The following is a 16,306-nucleotide window of genomic DNA, read 5'->3' as shown; positions in this document are numbered from 1 at the left end:
CCTAGCTAAATTATGAAAGGGAAAGCGTAGTAATGACGCAATTACATAAAATAATAAATGTGTTATTTATTCTTATTTATCTGTTTTTATCTAAACACTAATAAATTGTAATTGAAATTTATTAAAAAAATAATTTTCATTCACTCAGTTGCTTTATTTGTTTTTACTGAAAGATTTTGGCACTACTTTTCCTCGGGCACAGTTTGACACTATGTGATTTGGCCCAAACCCAAACATAATCAGGTGGAGCTACATTTCAGAAATTATAATCACTTTCTTCTCTAACAGAGAGACCATGAGTGGAATATAAAACAGCGAAATGAATCAGTGTGGTTTACTGTTATTTTAAAATAAATGGCTTGACGAAACATGCTTTGATTAATTAAAGGTAAAGACTAAAATGTAATGTAACTATAGAATACTATAGATCTAGATTAGAATAAATAGATTCTTAAATAAATATTTTTATATTTTTATTCATATTGAATCATATCGTGAGTATTGGAGTTGAGTAAACTTGAGTTTGAGACTGTGACTGAGCACTGATTTTAGTACATTTAGAATCTAGATTCTACTTACTTAACTGAGTTATAATCTAGATAATAGATATAGATTAGTGACTTATCTATACAAATTATTGAAATTAAGTCTCTACTGAAGTCTATAAGCTAGAATTTTAGTTTTAGAGTAAGGTACACTCACATTCATTTGATGATTTGTGAATTTCTAGGACCTTAGGGCCTTAGCCTTAGGCCTTAGGACCTAGAGATCTAGAGTAGAGTTCTAGATCTAGATCTAAGTCCTGGCTGGAGTTATTTATAGTAAGTAAAGTTAAAGTAAAATCTAGACAATTGTCAATTAGTAAAGACAAGCTTAATGGAATGACCCATATAGATCTAGCTAGTAATGGAATACTTTCTTCGCTTTCTTGTTTCGATTGTCTACACGTCCTTGATCTACTTGTAACTAGATCTCTAACATAACAAACTCACAAACATACTCTAATATTTCAATAGACTCATCCAAAAATAGGTATGTTAGCTTGTTAGTAGTATTCTAATCTAGACTAGTTTTATGGTTAGAAATTAGGGATAGGGTTAGCATTGAGTATTGAGATTAGCAAGCCATGTGTGTATTTTAGAATTTAGATACTACCAGTAACCTAAAACTCTTTTTTTCAGAACATTCTATCATCAGGCACTAGTATAAGAAATCCCCCACTAAAGTCAATGCTAACCCTATCTTAACCCCAACCGAAATCCTACCATTGCAATGCCCTAATGTCTAACGATAATGAAGGGAGATAGTTTACTTTGGTTAAGGCACAACACACAACACTGCGTGCGTGGTATGTGGCCTGACCAACCTAAAAGGAGATTGTTTATATTATTGTTTTGAATTTATATTTAACTCAATGCAACGAGCCCGCCGGTTGGTTGAGGCCACGCCGGGGGGACGTTCTGGCCGGGATTCAAAGGGTCGATTCTATAAATATCATCCAAATCTAGTTAAAGCTAATGACAATGTAGACCTTAATCTAGTGTGAGCCAAGGAGAACAAGAATAGAAAATTTAAAAAAAATTATTTTAGGCCTGCAACTATCAATATTAACTATTAATATTCACTCATAAAACATATTATTTATGGCATTGGAATATGGGTGGGCGATACCCAGTTTTGATTATAATTTACATATCTTACTTCTTTCAATCAGCAATTATATTTAATTCTTTCTATGTTTATGTTGTTATAGTTGTACTAAATATTAAATATATTTCAGTATTTGACTTACTGGTTTAGTATCGTTTCTGTGCCTTCATCTTTCTCTACAGCTTCTCAATACAATACTAGTGCCTACTTAACCCCCATTGCTTAAACAACACTTAGTTGGGGGATAAACACAAAGCCCAGGTTTTAACTAAGTTAAAATGAATATATGAAGGAAGTGTAGGGTTTAAAAAATGACCAGTTGTGTTTTTAATTTTTTTCTGTTATTTGTAGTTTAAAAATAGGACTACTTTAAAAAAAGTAATTAATCATCCATAACACGTGTGTGAATTCTGGATTAAATAATTTTAAAATTATATGTGTAGCCATCCCACAACACCATCAACCATGATCTCAGAGACAGATATTGGTGAATATGAAATCATTAAAGGTGGTGTGCTGGGAACTGGAGCCTTCGCCACCGTGTGGAAAGGTCGTGCAAAAAAGGTGAGTTTTTAGTGTTTAAAACTGTCATAATTAAGTAGATCTGTTTTTTTTTATTTTTGTATTTGTGAAGTTATATCCTTGTTAAGTTTCTATTTATATTATTTGGTACATAGTTCTGTTGAATTCTCAGTTAAGGATGTTATTCTGTTGTTATTGATGGTGTGGCACAAGTTTGACTTAGATTTCATCATTCTTTATTTATAACCTTCACAAAGAAAGGTGTGCTCGTGTTACCAGGTTGGCCTAGTTTGTTTATGAATCTCAGCTGATTTATGAGAGTGCGCTGAAGCGGAACAGCCCCCAAAGTTTTTCTCTTTATGTCTGGTGTAGCTGGGGTGTTGCCTCACAGCCCTGCAATGGGCTGGTTGTAGTTTTCTTTGTTCTGAAAACCTTGAAAATTACCTCTTGTAGCACGAATGATAGTGTAAATATGGGTTCTCACTGTAAACTCTGTTCTGCAGTAGCTATACTTTAACTCTCTGTCTTTACAAAACAAAGCTTGGCTACAATCATAACCTAATGTAAACAATAAGTATGTTTCTGTAGGCCCTAGTTGTTTCATATGTTTTACACATCTGTATACCACATAAATAATCTTGCATATATATCTTTATATCCTATACATTGTAAATAATCATCTTAAAACTATATCTTTATATCCTTAAAATAAGGCCTGTTACCACATTATATTATTATGACAAGGAATGTTTCAGTTTTCTTCTCTGTCCTCCTTAAACAAAAATACAAAACTCTGCTCATGTGTGGCTATTCTAGTTACTTTTATATGCAGAATGAGGTTCTAAATCAGTTTTGGTAAATTAAATTGAGTTCAGATGTGAGCCTACTATGTGAGCATACTATTCCACAATTTGAGTTCTTAAAAAAACAATGGGTAATAAGTTTTAAATATTATTAAGCATGTTTAAAGTTTACACATAATGTTGTTATATGGCCAAGAATATTTCTCAGACTAGTGGCCTGTTTATATTTGGTTCTGTAAAACTTGTTCATTATTTAGTACATGTTTGAGCAACATTACTAGGACATTGCAAGCTTTGTTGTTGTTACTGAAACTCACTCGTTCTCGAGTTCTAGACAAGTTATGTTGTATTGTTCACCCTCTAGACCTGCAATTTTGTTTAAATTGAATAACCAATAAATCATGCAGTTAGTTTACATTGAACAACCTTTAAACCATCCAATTTACATTGAACAAAACCTAAACCATCCAGTTTACATTGAACAACCTCTAAACCATCCAATTTACATTGAACAACATTTAAACCATCCAATTTACATTGAACAACCTCTATACCATCCAATTTACATTGAACATCTAAATCATCCAATTTACATTGAACAACCTCTATACCATCCAATTTACATTGAACAACCTCTATACCATCCAATTTACTTTGAACAACCTCTAAACCATCCAATTTACATTGAACAACCTCTATACCATCCAATTTACATTGAACAACCTCTATACCATCCAATTTACATTGAACAACCTCTAAACCATCCAGTAAGTTTACATTAAACACTCTCTAAACCCTCCACAGGACCCATCACAACTGGTAGCCATCAAAGCAATTAAAAAGAAGAATTTCCTCAAGTCTCAGCAGCTGCTCAGCAAGGAGATCACTATACTCAAGGTAAAACACAGTTACTGTTCTTTATGTTTAAACCTTTAAAAAACTGATTTGGTTAACTTCTCAGTAAAATCACTGTAACTGTATGTAAAACAGTTACTTTGCCATATAATACTTGAAACTATTAAAACCTAGGTCGATTTTCATCTTCAATCCCATGTATCCTTTTTATGCTAACATTTTTTCTTACTTATCATTAGTTTAGTTATAATTAAAATAATTTATATTGTGTATTTCTAGGAGTTATCCAGTCTTCATCATCGCAATGTGGTTGGTCTATTAGACTGTGTGGTAAGTACTTCTATTTTTGCAGTAAAATGTTTGCTATTATAACGGTTTAATAGACATGCTCTTAGAGTCAAGCTTGACTCTATTTATCAAGATGGTCTAATGTCAATGACCTAACTTTGGAGCGTTGTAATCTCACTTTCTATTTGTCACCTGACAGCTCTGATACTGAGCTAGATTCAAATCTGGCACTGCTGAGTGCTATCTTCTATATCCATATTTGACATTTATAAGGCCAATATCTTTAGAGTTGTTTAAGATTAATCTTAACACATTTTGATACTTCTGGGTCATACAGATGTTAGCCCATTTAATTAAAGGTATATATGTGTTTTGAGAACCTTGTGCAGTTTTTGTATGTACACTAGTATTGGGGGGGGGGGGGTAACCTTATGAGAAGGATTCTACCTGCTCTCATGACAACCTGCCTCTAGAAGCACTTCTTGGTCATCCCCCTACCTTTGTTCCCCTTTAAAAATTAAAGAGTGCCCTAGTGCAGAGGAACATTGTTTACTGCACATTCCACAGTGACCTACATACCCAGTTACCTAGTAACTTCACCTTGTCACCCAGTTCACTGTCTGCATAGTCTAAACCTGTATGTTATTTCATGGGCTGGGGGGGGGGGGGGGGGGGGGTTGTCACCCAGTTTACTGTCTGCATAGTCTGAACCTGTATGTTATTTAATGGGCTGGGGATGGGGGGGGGGGGTTGTCACCCAGTTCACTGTTTTCATAGTTTAACCTATATGTTGCAGTGTTTGTCTTGAAGGTGGGGAGGGGGGTGTCACTGTAGTTAAATCCTTATGTTGTTGCAGGGTTGCCATTAGCTTGGGAGGGGGGGGGGGTAGTTTGTCACCTAGTTTACTGTTTTCATAGTTCAACCTGTATGTTGTTGCATGGTTGTCATGAAGATGGAGGGGGGTGTCACTGTCTGTGTAGTTTAAACTGTATGTTGTTGCAGGGTTGTCATGAATGTGGGGGGGGGGGTGTCAATGTCTGTGTAGTTTGACCTGTATGTTGTTTCAGGGTTGTCTTGGATCTAGTAGGGGGATATATTGAGGTGTATGTATGGATAACCATATAATCCTCCTCTGTGTGTGTGGGCCATATAATCCACCTGAGTGTGTGTGTGTGAGGGAAGGTTCACTGTCTGCATAGTTTAAACCAGTGTGTGTGTGTGGAGGACCACACACTCGACCTGTGACGAAAAATGTGTCATCTCAAGTTCACGCAATCTGGCATGCCACCGTGAACCAGTTAAATCTCGGCCAGATAGCTGTGTCTGACAGATGTAGTCCAACTGCTTATTTTTTAAACCAATAACAATAAATGTAGCGTGCCTCGCTTGTACACTTGTGAAGGCCAGTTGGGTCATTGTCTGGGCCACGCGTCGCCCCTGTGACGTATGGGGGTCATCAGTCAGACACTTAGTTCACTGAAGCAACCCTGATTACAAATCCAACGAGACTACATGACAATAAGGGGCGGGTGGGAACTGGGAGGGTGTGTAGGATCTAAATTTTCTTTGTTCGTTTTTTTTTTTTAAAATCCGGTTAAGTGTTATAAAGTCAGGACAAAATACACCGCCCTGTTATAATGATATGTGCAGAGGTGTTTCCTCACGAAGATTAGTTAAGAAGTAGTGTTGATCTACTTAACAGGCGTGGTGGTTGTCACCAATTAAAGAAGTATTTTTTTGTTATTGGATGCTGGTGGTGATGTTGGCTAAATCTGTCCCCTTCAGTGTTTCTTTCATGCATCTCTTAATGGTGTCCGCCCCCCCCCCCCTCCCAAATTTTCAATCCTCCCCTTGTCCCGTAGGATAAATGAAAGTCTGCTCCTCTGTTTAAAAAAAAAACAACAACAACCCACTAGACACACGTGTGATGTGTCAATCAGTGTAGGTTTAAAGTTGAAGCTGCTGTGTGTAGATAGTGGTAGTGTCAGGCTGACCATGATTAGGCCAGGTAGTAATGACCTAAAATTAGCCAGCGAACTAGGTATGAGTGACCTAGATCAAGTAGTTAGCCAACCGAGCAGGTATTTGTGACTTTCAGCTATTACTTGGATGTTAGCCGTGGGCTATCAGATAGTTTAAGTTGTGTGCTCCATACTTGTACCTTAACAATAACATTGCGTTGAAATATGGACCGTGCAAATACCTTTCTTTGTTTCTTTGAACATTTTTCCTGTTCTGCTGTCGACGTTTTCCCTGTAGTGCTCTGACACCTTGTCCCTGTAGTGCTCTGACGTGTTTTCCCTGTAGTGCTCTGACACCTTGTCCCTGTAGTGCTCTGACGTGTTTTCCCTGTAGTGCTCTGACACACCTTGTCCCTGTAGTGCTCTGACACCTTGTCCCTGTAGTGCTCTGACACCTTGTCCCTGTAGTGCTCTGACACACCTTGTCCCTGTAGTGCTCTGACACCTTGTCCCTGTAGTGCTCTGACACCTTGTCCCTGTAGTGCTCTGACACACCTTGTCCCTGTAGTGCTCTGACACCTTGTCCCTGTAGTGCTCTGACACACCTTGTCCCTGTAGTGCTCTGACACCTTGTCCCTGTAGTGCTCTGACACCTTGTCCCTGTAGTGCTCTGACACCTTGTCCCTGTAGTGCTCTGACACCTTGTTCCTGTAGTGCTCTGACACCTTGTCCCTGTAGTGCTCTGACACCTTGTCCCTGTAGTGCTCTGACACACCTTGTCCCTGTAGTGCTCTGACACCTTGTCCCTGTAGTGCTCTGACACACCTTGTCCCTGTAGTGCTCTGACACCTTGTCCCTGTAGTGCTCTGAAACCTTGTCCCTGTAGTGCTCTGACACCTTGTCACTGTAGTGCTCTGACACACCTTGTCCCTGTAGTGCTCTGACACACCTTGTCCCTGTAGTGCTCTTACACCTTGTCCCTGTAGTGCTCTGACACACCTTGTCCCTGTAGTGCTCTGACACCTTGTCCCTGTAGTGCTCTGCCACCTTGTTCCTGTAGTGCTCTGACACCTTGTCCCTGTAGTGCTCTGACACACCTTGTCCCTGTAGTGCTCTGACACACCTTGTCCCTGTAGTGCTCTGACACCTTGTCCCTGTAGTGCTCTGACACCTTGTCCCTGTAGTGCTCTGACACCTTGTCCCTGTAGTGCTCTGACACCTTGTCCCTGTAGTGCTCTGACACACCTTGTCCCTGTAGTGCTCTGCCACCTTGTCCCTGTAGTGCTCTGACACCATGTCCCTGTAGTGCTCTGACACACCTTGTCCCTGTAGTGCTCTGACACCTTGTCCCTGTAGTGCTCTGACACCTTGTCCCTGTAGTGCTCTGCCACCTTGTCCCTGTAGTGCTCTGACACCTTGTCCCTGTAGTGCTCTGACACACCTTGTTCCTGTAGTGCTCTGCCACCTTTTCCCTGTAGTGCTCTGACACCTTGTCCCTGTAGTGCTCTGACACCTTGTCCCTGTAGTGCTCTGACACACCTTGTTCCTGTAGTGCTCTGCCACCTTGTCCCTGTAGTGCTCTGACACCTTGTCCCTGTAGTGCTCTGACACCTTGTCCCTGTAGTGCTCTGACACACCTTGTCCCTGTAGTGCTCTGACACCTTGTCCCTGTAGTGCTCTGACACCTTGTCCCTGTAGTGCTCTGACACCTTGTCCCTGTAGTGCTCTGACACCTTGTCCCTGTAGTGCTCTGACACACCTTGTCCCTGTAGTGCTCTGACACCTTGTCCCTGTAGTGCTCTGACACACCTTGTCCCTGTAGTGCTCTGACACCTTGTCCCTGTAGTGCTCTGACACCTTGTCCCTGTAGTGCTCTGACACACCTTGTCCCTGTAGTGCTCTGACACACCTTGTCCCTGTAGTGCTCTGACACCTTGTCCCTGTAGTGCTCTGACACACCTTGTCCCTGTAGTGCTCTGACACCTTGTCCCTGTAGTGCTCTGACACACCTTGTCCCTGTAGTGCTCTGACACACCTTGTCCCTGTAGTGCTCTGACACACCTTGTCCCTGTAGTGCTCTGACACACCTTGTCCCTGTAGTGCTCTGACACCTTGTTCCTGTAGTGCTCTGACACCTTGTCCCTGTAGTGCTCTGACACACCTTGTCCCTGTAGTGCTCTGACACCTTGTCCCTGTAGTGCTCTGACACACCTTGTCCCTGTAGTGCTCTGACACCTTGTCCCTGTAGTGCTCTGACACCTTGTCCCTGTAGTGCTCTGACACATGTTTTCCCTGTAGTGCTCTGCCACCTTGTCCCTGTAGTGCTCTGACACCTTGTCCCTGTAGTGCTCTGACACACCTTGTCCCTGTAGTGCTCTGACACCTTGTCCCTGTAGTGCTCTGACACCTTGTCCCTGTAGTGCTCTGCCACCTTGTCCCTGTAGTGCTCTGACACCTTGTCCCTGTAGTGCTCTGACACACCTTGTTCCTGTAGTGCTCTGCCACCTTGTCCCTGTAGTGCTCTGCCACCTTGTCCCTGTAGTGCTCTGACACCTTGTCCCTGTAGTGCTCTGACACCTTGTCACTGTAGTGCTCTGACACATGTTTTCCCTGTAGTGCTCTGACACACCTTGTCCCTGTAGTGCTCTGACACACCTTGTCCCTGTAGTGCTCTGACACACCTTGTCCCTGTAGTGCTCTGACACACCTTGTCCCTGTAGTGCTCTGACACACCTTGTCCCTGTAGTGCTCTGACACACCTTGTCCCTGTAGTGCTCTGACACACCTTGTCCCTGTAGTGCTCTGACACCTTGTTCCTGTAGTGCTCTGACACCTTGTCCCTGTAGTGCTCTGACACACCTTGTCCCTGTAGTGCTCTGACACCTTGTCCCTGTAGTGCTCTGACACCTTGTCCCTGTAGTGCTCTGACACCTTGTCCCTGTAGTGCTCTGACACCTTGTCCCTGTAGTGCTCTGACACCTTGTCCCTGTAGTGCTCTGACACACCTTGTTCCTGTAGTGCTCTGCCACCTTGTCCCTGTAGTGCTCTGACACCTTGTCCCTGTAGTGCTCTGACGTGTTTTCCCTGTAGTGCTCTGACACACCTTGTCCCTGTAGTGCTCTGACACCTTGTCCCTGTAGTGCTCTGACACCTTGTCCCTGTAGTGCTCTGACACACCTTGTCCCTGTAGTGCTCTGACACCTTGTCCCTGTAGTGCTCTGACACCTTGTCCCTGTAGTGCTCTGACACACCTTGTCCCTGTAGTGCTCTGACACCTTGTCCCTGTAGTGCTCTGACACACCTTGTCCCTGTAGTGCTCTGACACCTTGTCCCTGTAGTGCTCTGACACCTTGTCCCTGTAGTGCTCTGACACCTTGTCACTGTAGTGCTCTGACACACCTTGTCCCTGTAGTGCTCTGACACACCTTGTCCCTGTAGTGCTCTTACACCTTGTCCCTGTAGTGCTCTGACACACCTTGTCCCTGTAGTGCTCTGACACCTTGTCCCTGTAGTGCTCTGCCACCTTGTTCCTGTAGTGCTCTGACACCTTGTCCCTGTAGTGCTCTGACACACCTTGTCCCTGTAGTGCTCTGACACACCTTGTCCCTGTAGTGCTCTGACACCTTGTCCCTGTAGTGCTCTGACACCTTGTCCCTGTAGTGCTCTGACACCTTGTCCCTGTAGTGCTCTGACACCTTGTCCCTGTAGTGCTCTGACACACCTTGTCCCTGTAGTGCTCTGCCACCTTGTCCCTGTAGTGCTCTGACACCATGTCCCTGTAGTGCTCTGACACACCTTGTCCCTGTAGTGCTCTGACACCTTGTCCCTGTAGTGCTCTGACACCTTGTCCCTGTAGTGCTCTGCCACCTTGTCCCTGTAGTGCTCTGACACCTTGTCCCTGTAGTGCTCTGACACACCTTGTTCCTGTAGTGCTCTGCCACCTTGTCCCTGTAGTGCTCTGACACCTTGTCCCTGTAGTGCTCTGACACCTTGTCCCTGTAGTGCTCTGACACACCTTGTTCCTGTAGTGCTCTGCCACCTTGTCCCTGTAGTGCTCTGACACCTTGTCCCTGTAGTGCTCTGCCACCTTGTCCCTGTAGTGCTCTGACACCTTGTCCCTGTAGTGCTCTGACACACCTTGTTCCTGTAGTGCTCTGCCACCTTGTCCCTGTAGTGCTCTGACACCTTGTCCCTGTAGTGCTCTGACACCTTGTCCCTGTAGTGCTCTGACACCTTGTCCCTGTAGTGCTCTGACACACCTTGTCCCTGTAGTGCTCTGACACCTTGTCCCTGTAGTGCTCTGACACCTTGTCCCTGTAGTGCTCTGACACACCTTGTCCCTGTAGTGCTCTGACACCTTGTCCCTGTAGTGCTCTGACACCTTGTCCCTGTAGTGCTCTGACACCTTGTCCCTGTAGTGCTCTGACACCTTGTCCCTGTAGTGCTCTGACACACCTTGTCCCTGTAGTGCTCTGACACCTTGTCCCTGTAGTGCTCTGACACACCTTGTCCCTGTAGTGCTCTGACACCTTGTCCCTGTAGTGCTCTGACACCTTGTCCCTGTAGTGCTCTGACACACCTTGTCCCTGTAGTGCTCTGACACACCTTGTCCCTGTAGTGCTCTGACACCTTGTCCCTGTAGTGCTCTGACACACCTTGTCCCTGTAGTGCTCTGACACCTTGTCCCTGTAGTGCTCTGACACACCTTGTCCCTGTAGTGCTCTGACACACCTTGTCCCTGTAGTGCTCTGACACACCTTGTCCCTGTAGTGCTCTGACACACCTTGTCCCTGTAGTGCTCTGACACACCTTGTCCCTGTAGTGCTCTGACACCTTGTTCCTGTAGTGCTCTGACACCTTGTCCCTGTAGTGCTCTGACACACCTTGTCCCTGTAGTGCTCTGACACCTTGTCCCTGTAGTGCTCTGACACATGTTTTCCCTGTAGTGCTCTGACACACCTTGTCCCTGTAGTGCTCTGACACCTTGTCCCTGTAGTGCTCTGACACCTTGTCCCTGTAGTGCTCTGACACATTTTTCCCTGTAGTGCTCTGCCACCTTGTCCCTGTAGTGCTCTGACACCTTTTCCCTGTAGTGCTCTGACACACCTTGTCCCTGTAGTGCTCTGACACCTTGTCCCTGTAGTGCTCTGACACCTTGTCCCTGTAGTGCTCTGCCACCTTGTCCCTGTAGTGCTCTGACACCTTGTCCCTGTAGTGCTCTGACACACCTTGTTCCTGTAGTGCTCTGCCACCTTGTCCCTGTAGTGCTCTGCCACCTTGTCCCTGTAGTGCTCTGACACCTTGTCCCTGTAGTGCTCTGACACCTTGTCACTGTAGTGCTCTGACACATGTTTTCCCTGTAGTGCTCTGACACACCTTGTCCCTGTAGTGCTCTGACACACCTTGTCCCTGTAGTGCTCTGACACACCTTGTCCCTGTAGTGCTCTGACACCTTGTCCCTGTAGTTCTCTGACACACCTTGTCCCTGTAGTGCTCTGCCACCTTGTTCCTGTAGTGCTCTGACACCTTGTCCCTGTAGTGCTCTGACACACCTTGTCCCTGTAGTGCTCTGACACCTTGTCCCTGTAGTGCTCTGACACCTTGTCCCTGTAGTGCTCTGACACCTTGTCCCTGTAGTGCTCTGACACCTTGTCCCTGTAGTGCTCTGACACCTTGTCCCTGTAGTGCTCTGACACACCTTGTTCCTGTAGTGCTCTGCCACCTTGTCCCTGTAGTGCTCTGACACCTTGTCCCTGTAGTGCTCTGACACCTTGTCCCTGTAGTGCTCTGACACACCTTGTCCCTGTAGTGCTCTGACACCTTGTCCCTGTAGTGCTCTGACACACCTTGTCCCTGTAGTGCTCTGACACACCTTGTCCCTGTAGTGCTCTGACACACCTTGTCCCTGTAGTGCTCTGACACCTTGTCCCTGTAGTGCTCTGACACCTTGTCCCTGTAGTGCTCTGACACCTTGTCCCTGTAGTGCTCTGACACACCTTGTCCCTGTAGTGCTCTGACACACCTTGTCCCTGTAGTGCTCTGCCACCTTGTTCCTGTAGTGCTCTGACACCTTGTCCCTGTAGTGCTCTGACACCTTGTCCCTGTAGTGCTCTGACACACCTTGTCCCTGTAGTGCTCTGACACCTTGTCCCTGTAGTGCTCTGACACCTTGTCCCTGTAGTGCTCTGACACCTTGTCCCTGTAGTGCTCTGACACACCTTGTCCCTGTAGTGCTCTGACACACCTTGTCCCTGTAGTGCTCTGACACCTTGTCCCTGTAGTGCTCTGACACACCTTGTCCCTGTAGTGCTCTGACACCTTGTCCCTGTAGTGCTCTGACACACCTTGTCCCTGTAGTGCTCTGACACCTTTTCCTGTAGTGCTCTGACACCTTGTCCCTGTAGTGCTCTGACACCTTGTCCCTGTAGTGCTCTGACACACCTTGTCCCTGTAGTGCTCTGACACCTTGTCCCTGTAGTGCTCTGACACCTTGTCCCTGTAGTGCTCTGACACCTTGTCCCTGTAGTGCTCTGACACACCTTGTCCCTGTAGTCCTCTGACACCTTGTCCCTGTAGTGCTCTGACACCTTGTCCCTGTAGTGCTCTGACACCTTGTCCCTGTAGTGCTCTGACACCTTGTCCCTGTAGTGCTCTGACACCTTGTCCCTGTAGTGCTCTGACACACCTTGTCCCTGTAGTGCTCTGCCACCTTGTCCCTGTAGTGCTCTGCCACCTTGTCCCTGTAGTGCTCTGACACACCTTGTCCCTGTAGTGCTCTGACACACCTTGTCCCTGTAGTGCTCTGACACCTTGTCCCTGTAGTGCTCTGACACACCTTGTCCCTGTAGTGCTCTGACACCTTGTCCCTGTAGTGCTCTGACACCTTGTCCCTGTAGTGCTCTGACACCTTGTCCCTGTAGTGCTCTGACACACCTTGTCCCTGTAGTGCTCTGACACACCTTGTCCCTGTAGTGCTCTGACACATGTTTTCCCTGTAGTGCTCTGACACACCTTGTCCCTGTAGTGCTCTGACACCTTGTCCCTGTAGTGCTCTGACACACCTTGTCCCTGTAGTGCTCTGACACCTTGTCCCTGTAGTGCTCTGACACCTTGTCCCTGTAGTGCTCTGACACACCTTGTCCCTGTAGTGCTCTGACACACCTTGTCCCTGTAGTGCTCTGACACCTTGTTCCTGTAGTGCTCTGACACCTTGTCCCTGTAGTGCTCTGACACCTTGTCCCTGTAGTGCTCTGACACCTTGTCCCTGTAGTGCTCTGACACCTTGTCCCTGTAGTGCTCTGACACCTTGTCCCTGTAGTGCTCTGCCACCTTGTCCCTGTAGTGCTCTGACACCTTGTCCCTGTAGTGCTCTGACACCTTGTCCCTGTAGTGCTCTGACACACCTTGTCCCTGTAGTGCTCTGACACACCTTGTCCCTGTAGTGCTCTGACACCTTGTCCCTGTAGTGCTCTGACACCTTGTCCCTGTAGTGCTCTGACACCTTGTTCCTGTAGTGCTCTGACACCTTGTCCCTGTAGTGCTCTGACACACCTTGTCCCTGTAGTGCTCTGACACACCTTGTCCCTGTAGTGCTCTGACACATGTTTTCCCTGTAGTGCTCTGACACACCTTGTCCCTGTAGTGCTCTGACACCTTGTCCCTGTAGTGCTCTGACACACCTTGTCCCTGTAGTGCTCTGACACACCTTGTCCCTGTAGTGCTCTGACACCTTGTCCCTGTAGTGCTCTGACACCTTGTCCCTGTAGTGCTCTGACACACCTTGTCCCTGTAGTGCTCTGACACCTTGTTCCTGTAGTGCTCTGACACCTTGTCCCTGTAGTGCTCTGACACACCTTGTCCCTGTAGTGCTCTGACACCTTGTCCCTGTAGTGCTCTGACACCTTGTCCCTGTAGTGCTCTGACACACCTTGTCCCTGTAGTGCTCTGACACCTTGTCCCTGTAGTGCTCTGATACACCTTGTCCCTGTAGTGCTCTGACACCTTGTCCCTGTAGTGCTCTGACACCTTGTCCCTGTAGTGCTCTGACACCTTGTCCCTGTAGTGCTCTGACACACCTTGTCCCTGTAGTGCTCTGACACACCTTGTCCCTGTAGTGCTCTGACACACCTTGTCCCTGTAGTGCTCTGACACCTTGTCCCTGTAGTGCTCTGACACACCTTGTCCCTGTAGTGCTCTGACACCTTGTCCCTGTAGTGCTCTGACACACCTTGTCCCTGTAGTGCTCTGACACCTTGTCCCTGTAGTGCTCTGACACACCTTGTCCCTGTAGTGCTCTGACACCTTGTCCCTGTAGTGCTCTGACACCTTGTTCCTGTAGTGCTCTGACACACCTTGTCCCTGTAGTGCTCTGACACACCTTGTCCCTGTAGTGCTCTGACACACCTTGTCCCTGTAGTGCTCTGACACCTTGTCCCTGTAGTGCTCTGACACCTTGTCCCTGTAGTGCTCTGACACCTTGTCCCTGTAGTGCTCTGACACACCTTGTCCCTGTAGTGCTCTGCCACCTTGTCCCTGTAGTGCTCTGACACCATGTCCCTGTAGTGCTCTGACACACCTTGTCCCTGTAGTGCTCTGACACCTTGTCCCTGTAGTGCTCTGACACACCTTGTCCCTGTAGTGCTCTGACACCTTGTCCCTGTAGTGCTCTGACACACCTTGTCCCTGTAGTGCTCTGACACACCTTGTCCCTGTAGTGCTCTGACACACCTTGTCCCTGTAGTGCTCTGACACATGTTTTCCCTGTAGTGCTCTGACACACCTTGTCCCTGTAGTGCTCTGACACACCTTGTCCCTGTAGTGCTCTGACACCTTGTTCCTGTAGTGCTCTGCCACCTTGTCCCTGTAGTGCTCTGACACCTTGTCCCTGTAGTGCTCTGACACCTTGTCCCTGTAGTGCTCTGACACACCTTGTCCCTGTAGTGCTCTGACACCTTGTCCCTGTAGTGCTCTGACACCTTGTCCCTGTAGTGCTCTGACACCTTGTCCCTGTAGTGCTCTGACACACCTTGTCCCTGTAGTGCTCTGACACCTTGTCCCTGTAGTGCTCTGACACCTTGTCCCTGTAGTGCTCTGACACCTTGTCCCTGTAGTGCTCTGACACGTGTTTTCCCTGGAGTGCTCTCACGTGTTTTCCCTGTAGTGCTCTCACACGTGTTTTCCCCGTAGTGCCGTGGCACAATATGAGACCAGAGCGAGATCATTTACCCCAGTAGAACTACAACGAGCAGGCAGGCTCTGTGTTGGATGCGGGACCAAGGTCTTGAGCTAGATCGATATTGGAAACACGCCATTGCTGTGTCGATCACTTGTGGGTTCCTATCCTAGTGCAGTTTGGTGGGGGTTGGGGGGGGGGTCGGTGTGTATGTGTTGAGAGTGGGGATATGATGGATCTTGTAAATCAACCAACTAAACGTGCACAAAATAATTAAATAAAATGTGTCGTAAAATGCCAGTGTAGACGAATTTGTGACGTCACTGACATTACAGGGATATCGATTGGGTGTGTTGTCGTGACCTTGTGAGTGAGTAAATACGGAAGGGAGGAGGAGGCAGCCTGCCGAGTTTTTCCTTCCTTCGTTGTTAACAACGGGCTATTTGCAGGTGTTTTGTAAAAATGTCTGGGCCTCATTTCGTGTAGCCAACGTCCAGACTTGTTTGTCCAGGCAGTTGTGTTGTAGGGGGAGGGGGGGGGGGAATGTGAAGGCTTTGTTTGACACCATGGCTACACTGGTGTGTGCTTGTCTGGTTCTTACCAAGTGTCCAGGTCTAGGCATGACCTCTACAATTGTTTGAAATGCTTGTTAGGCCTAAGGATTATTTCCCATTTCCTTTCTCGTCCAATGAAATCCGCCACCTATTGTTGATGCAGGCCAATGCTGCCTGTTGTCTCTATCTACTTCATTGACACCTTATTTCTCGCCCTTGTGTTTATTTACCTTTATATTTTTGTTTACTTAATTCTCTGTCATCACGAATGAAGACAGTCATTAAAAAAGAACAACAGGAAATGTGTTCCTACTGTGGAGTTCAGCGTCAGTCTTTGTTTCTACATTAGACTTAAGACCTACACAATGGTGGTGGGTTCATTGTCTTCAGTGTTTCTTCCAGACTTTTTTCTCGGGGGGGGGGGGGACACTGTTAAAAGTATATATTTTCTATATAAATTTCATTTCGTTCGGGGGGGGGGGGGGGGGGGGGCGAAGAGAT

General features: G+C 46.4%; 1 protein-coding gene across 2 annotated transcripts in view; it reads left to right on the top strand.

Annotated features, from left to right (window-relative positions):
* The first annotated feature begins 230 nt into the window (after positions 1–230).
* LOC131933307 (serine/threonine-protein kinase unc-51) overlaps positions 231–16,306 on the top strand; it is a 35,232-nt gene continuing 19,156 nt past the window's right edge. Inside the window, exons 1-4 of one of the 2 annotated variants that reach the window (XM_059290086.1) lie at positions 231–388; positions 2,094–2,214; positions 3,780–3,872; positions 4,110–4,160. In XM_059290086.1, coding sequence (XP_059146069.1) covers positions 2,116–2,214; positions 3,780–3,872; positions 4,110–4,160 — 243 coding nt within the window. In that variant the 5' untranslated portion in view covers positions 231–388; positions 2,094–2,115. The remainder of the gene's footprint in view (positions 389–2,093; positions 2,215–3,779; positions 3,873–4,109; positions 4,161–16,306) is intronic. The other variant, XM_059290087.1, reaches the window with a different exon arrangement.

The sequence above is a fragment of the Physella acuta genome, unplaced genomic scaffold, assembly GCF_028476545.2.
Source record: "Physella acuta isolate Inbredline_101_S28 unplaced genomic scaffold, ASM2847654v3 ptg002446l, whole genome shotgun sequence".
Classification (NCBI taxonomy): domain Eukaryota; kingdom Metazoa; phylum Mollusca; class Gastropoda; family Physidae; genus Physella; species Physella acuta.
Note: the sequence above shows the minus strand (reverse complement) of the source record. Positions and strands in the feature narration are given on the sequence as shown.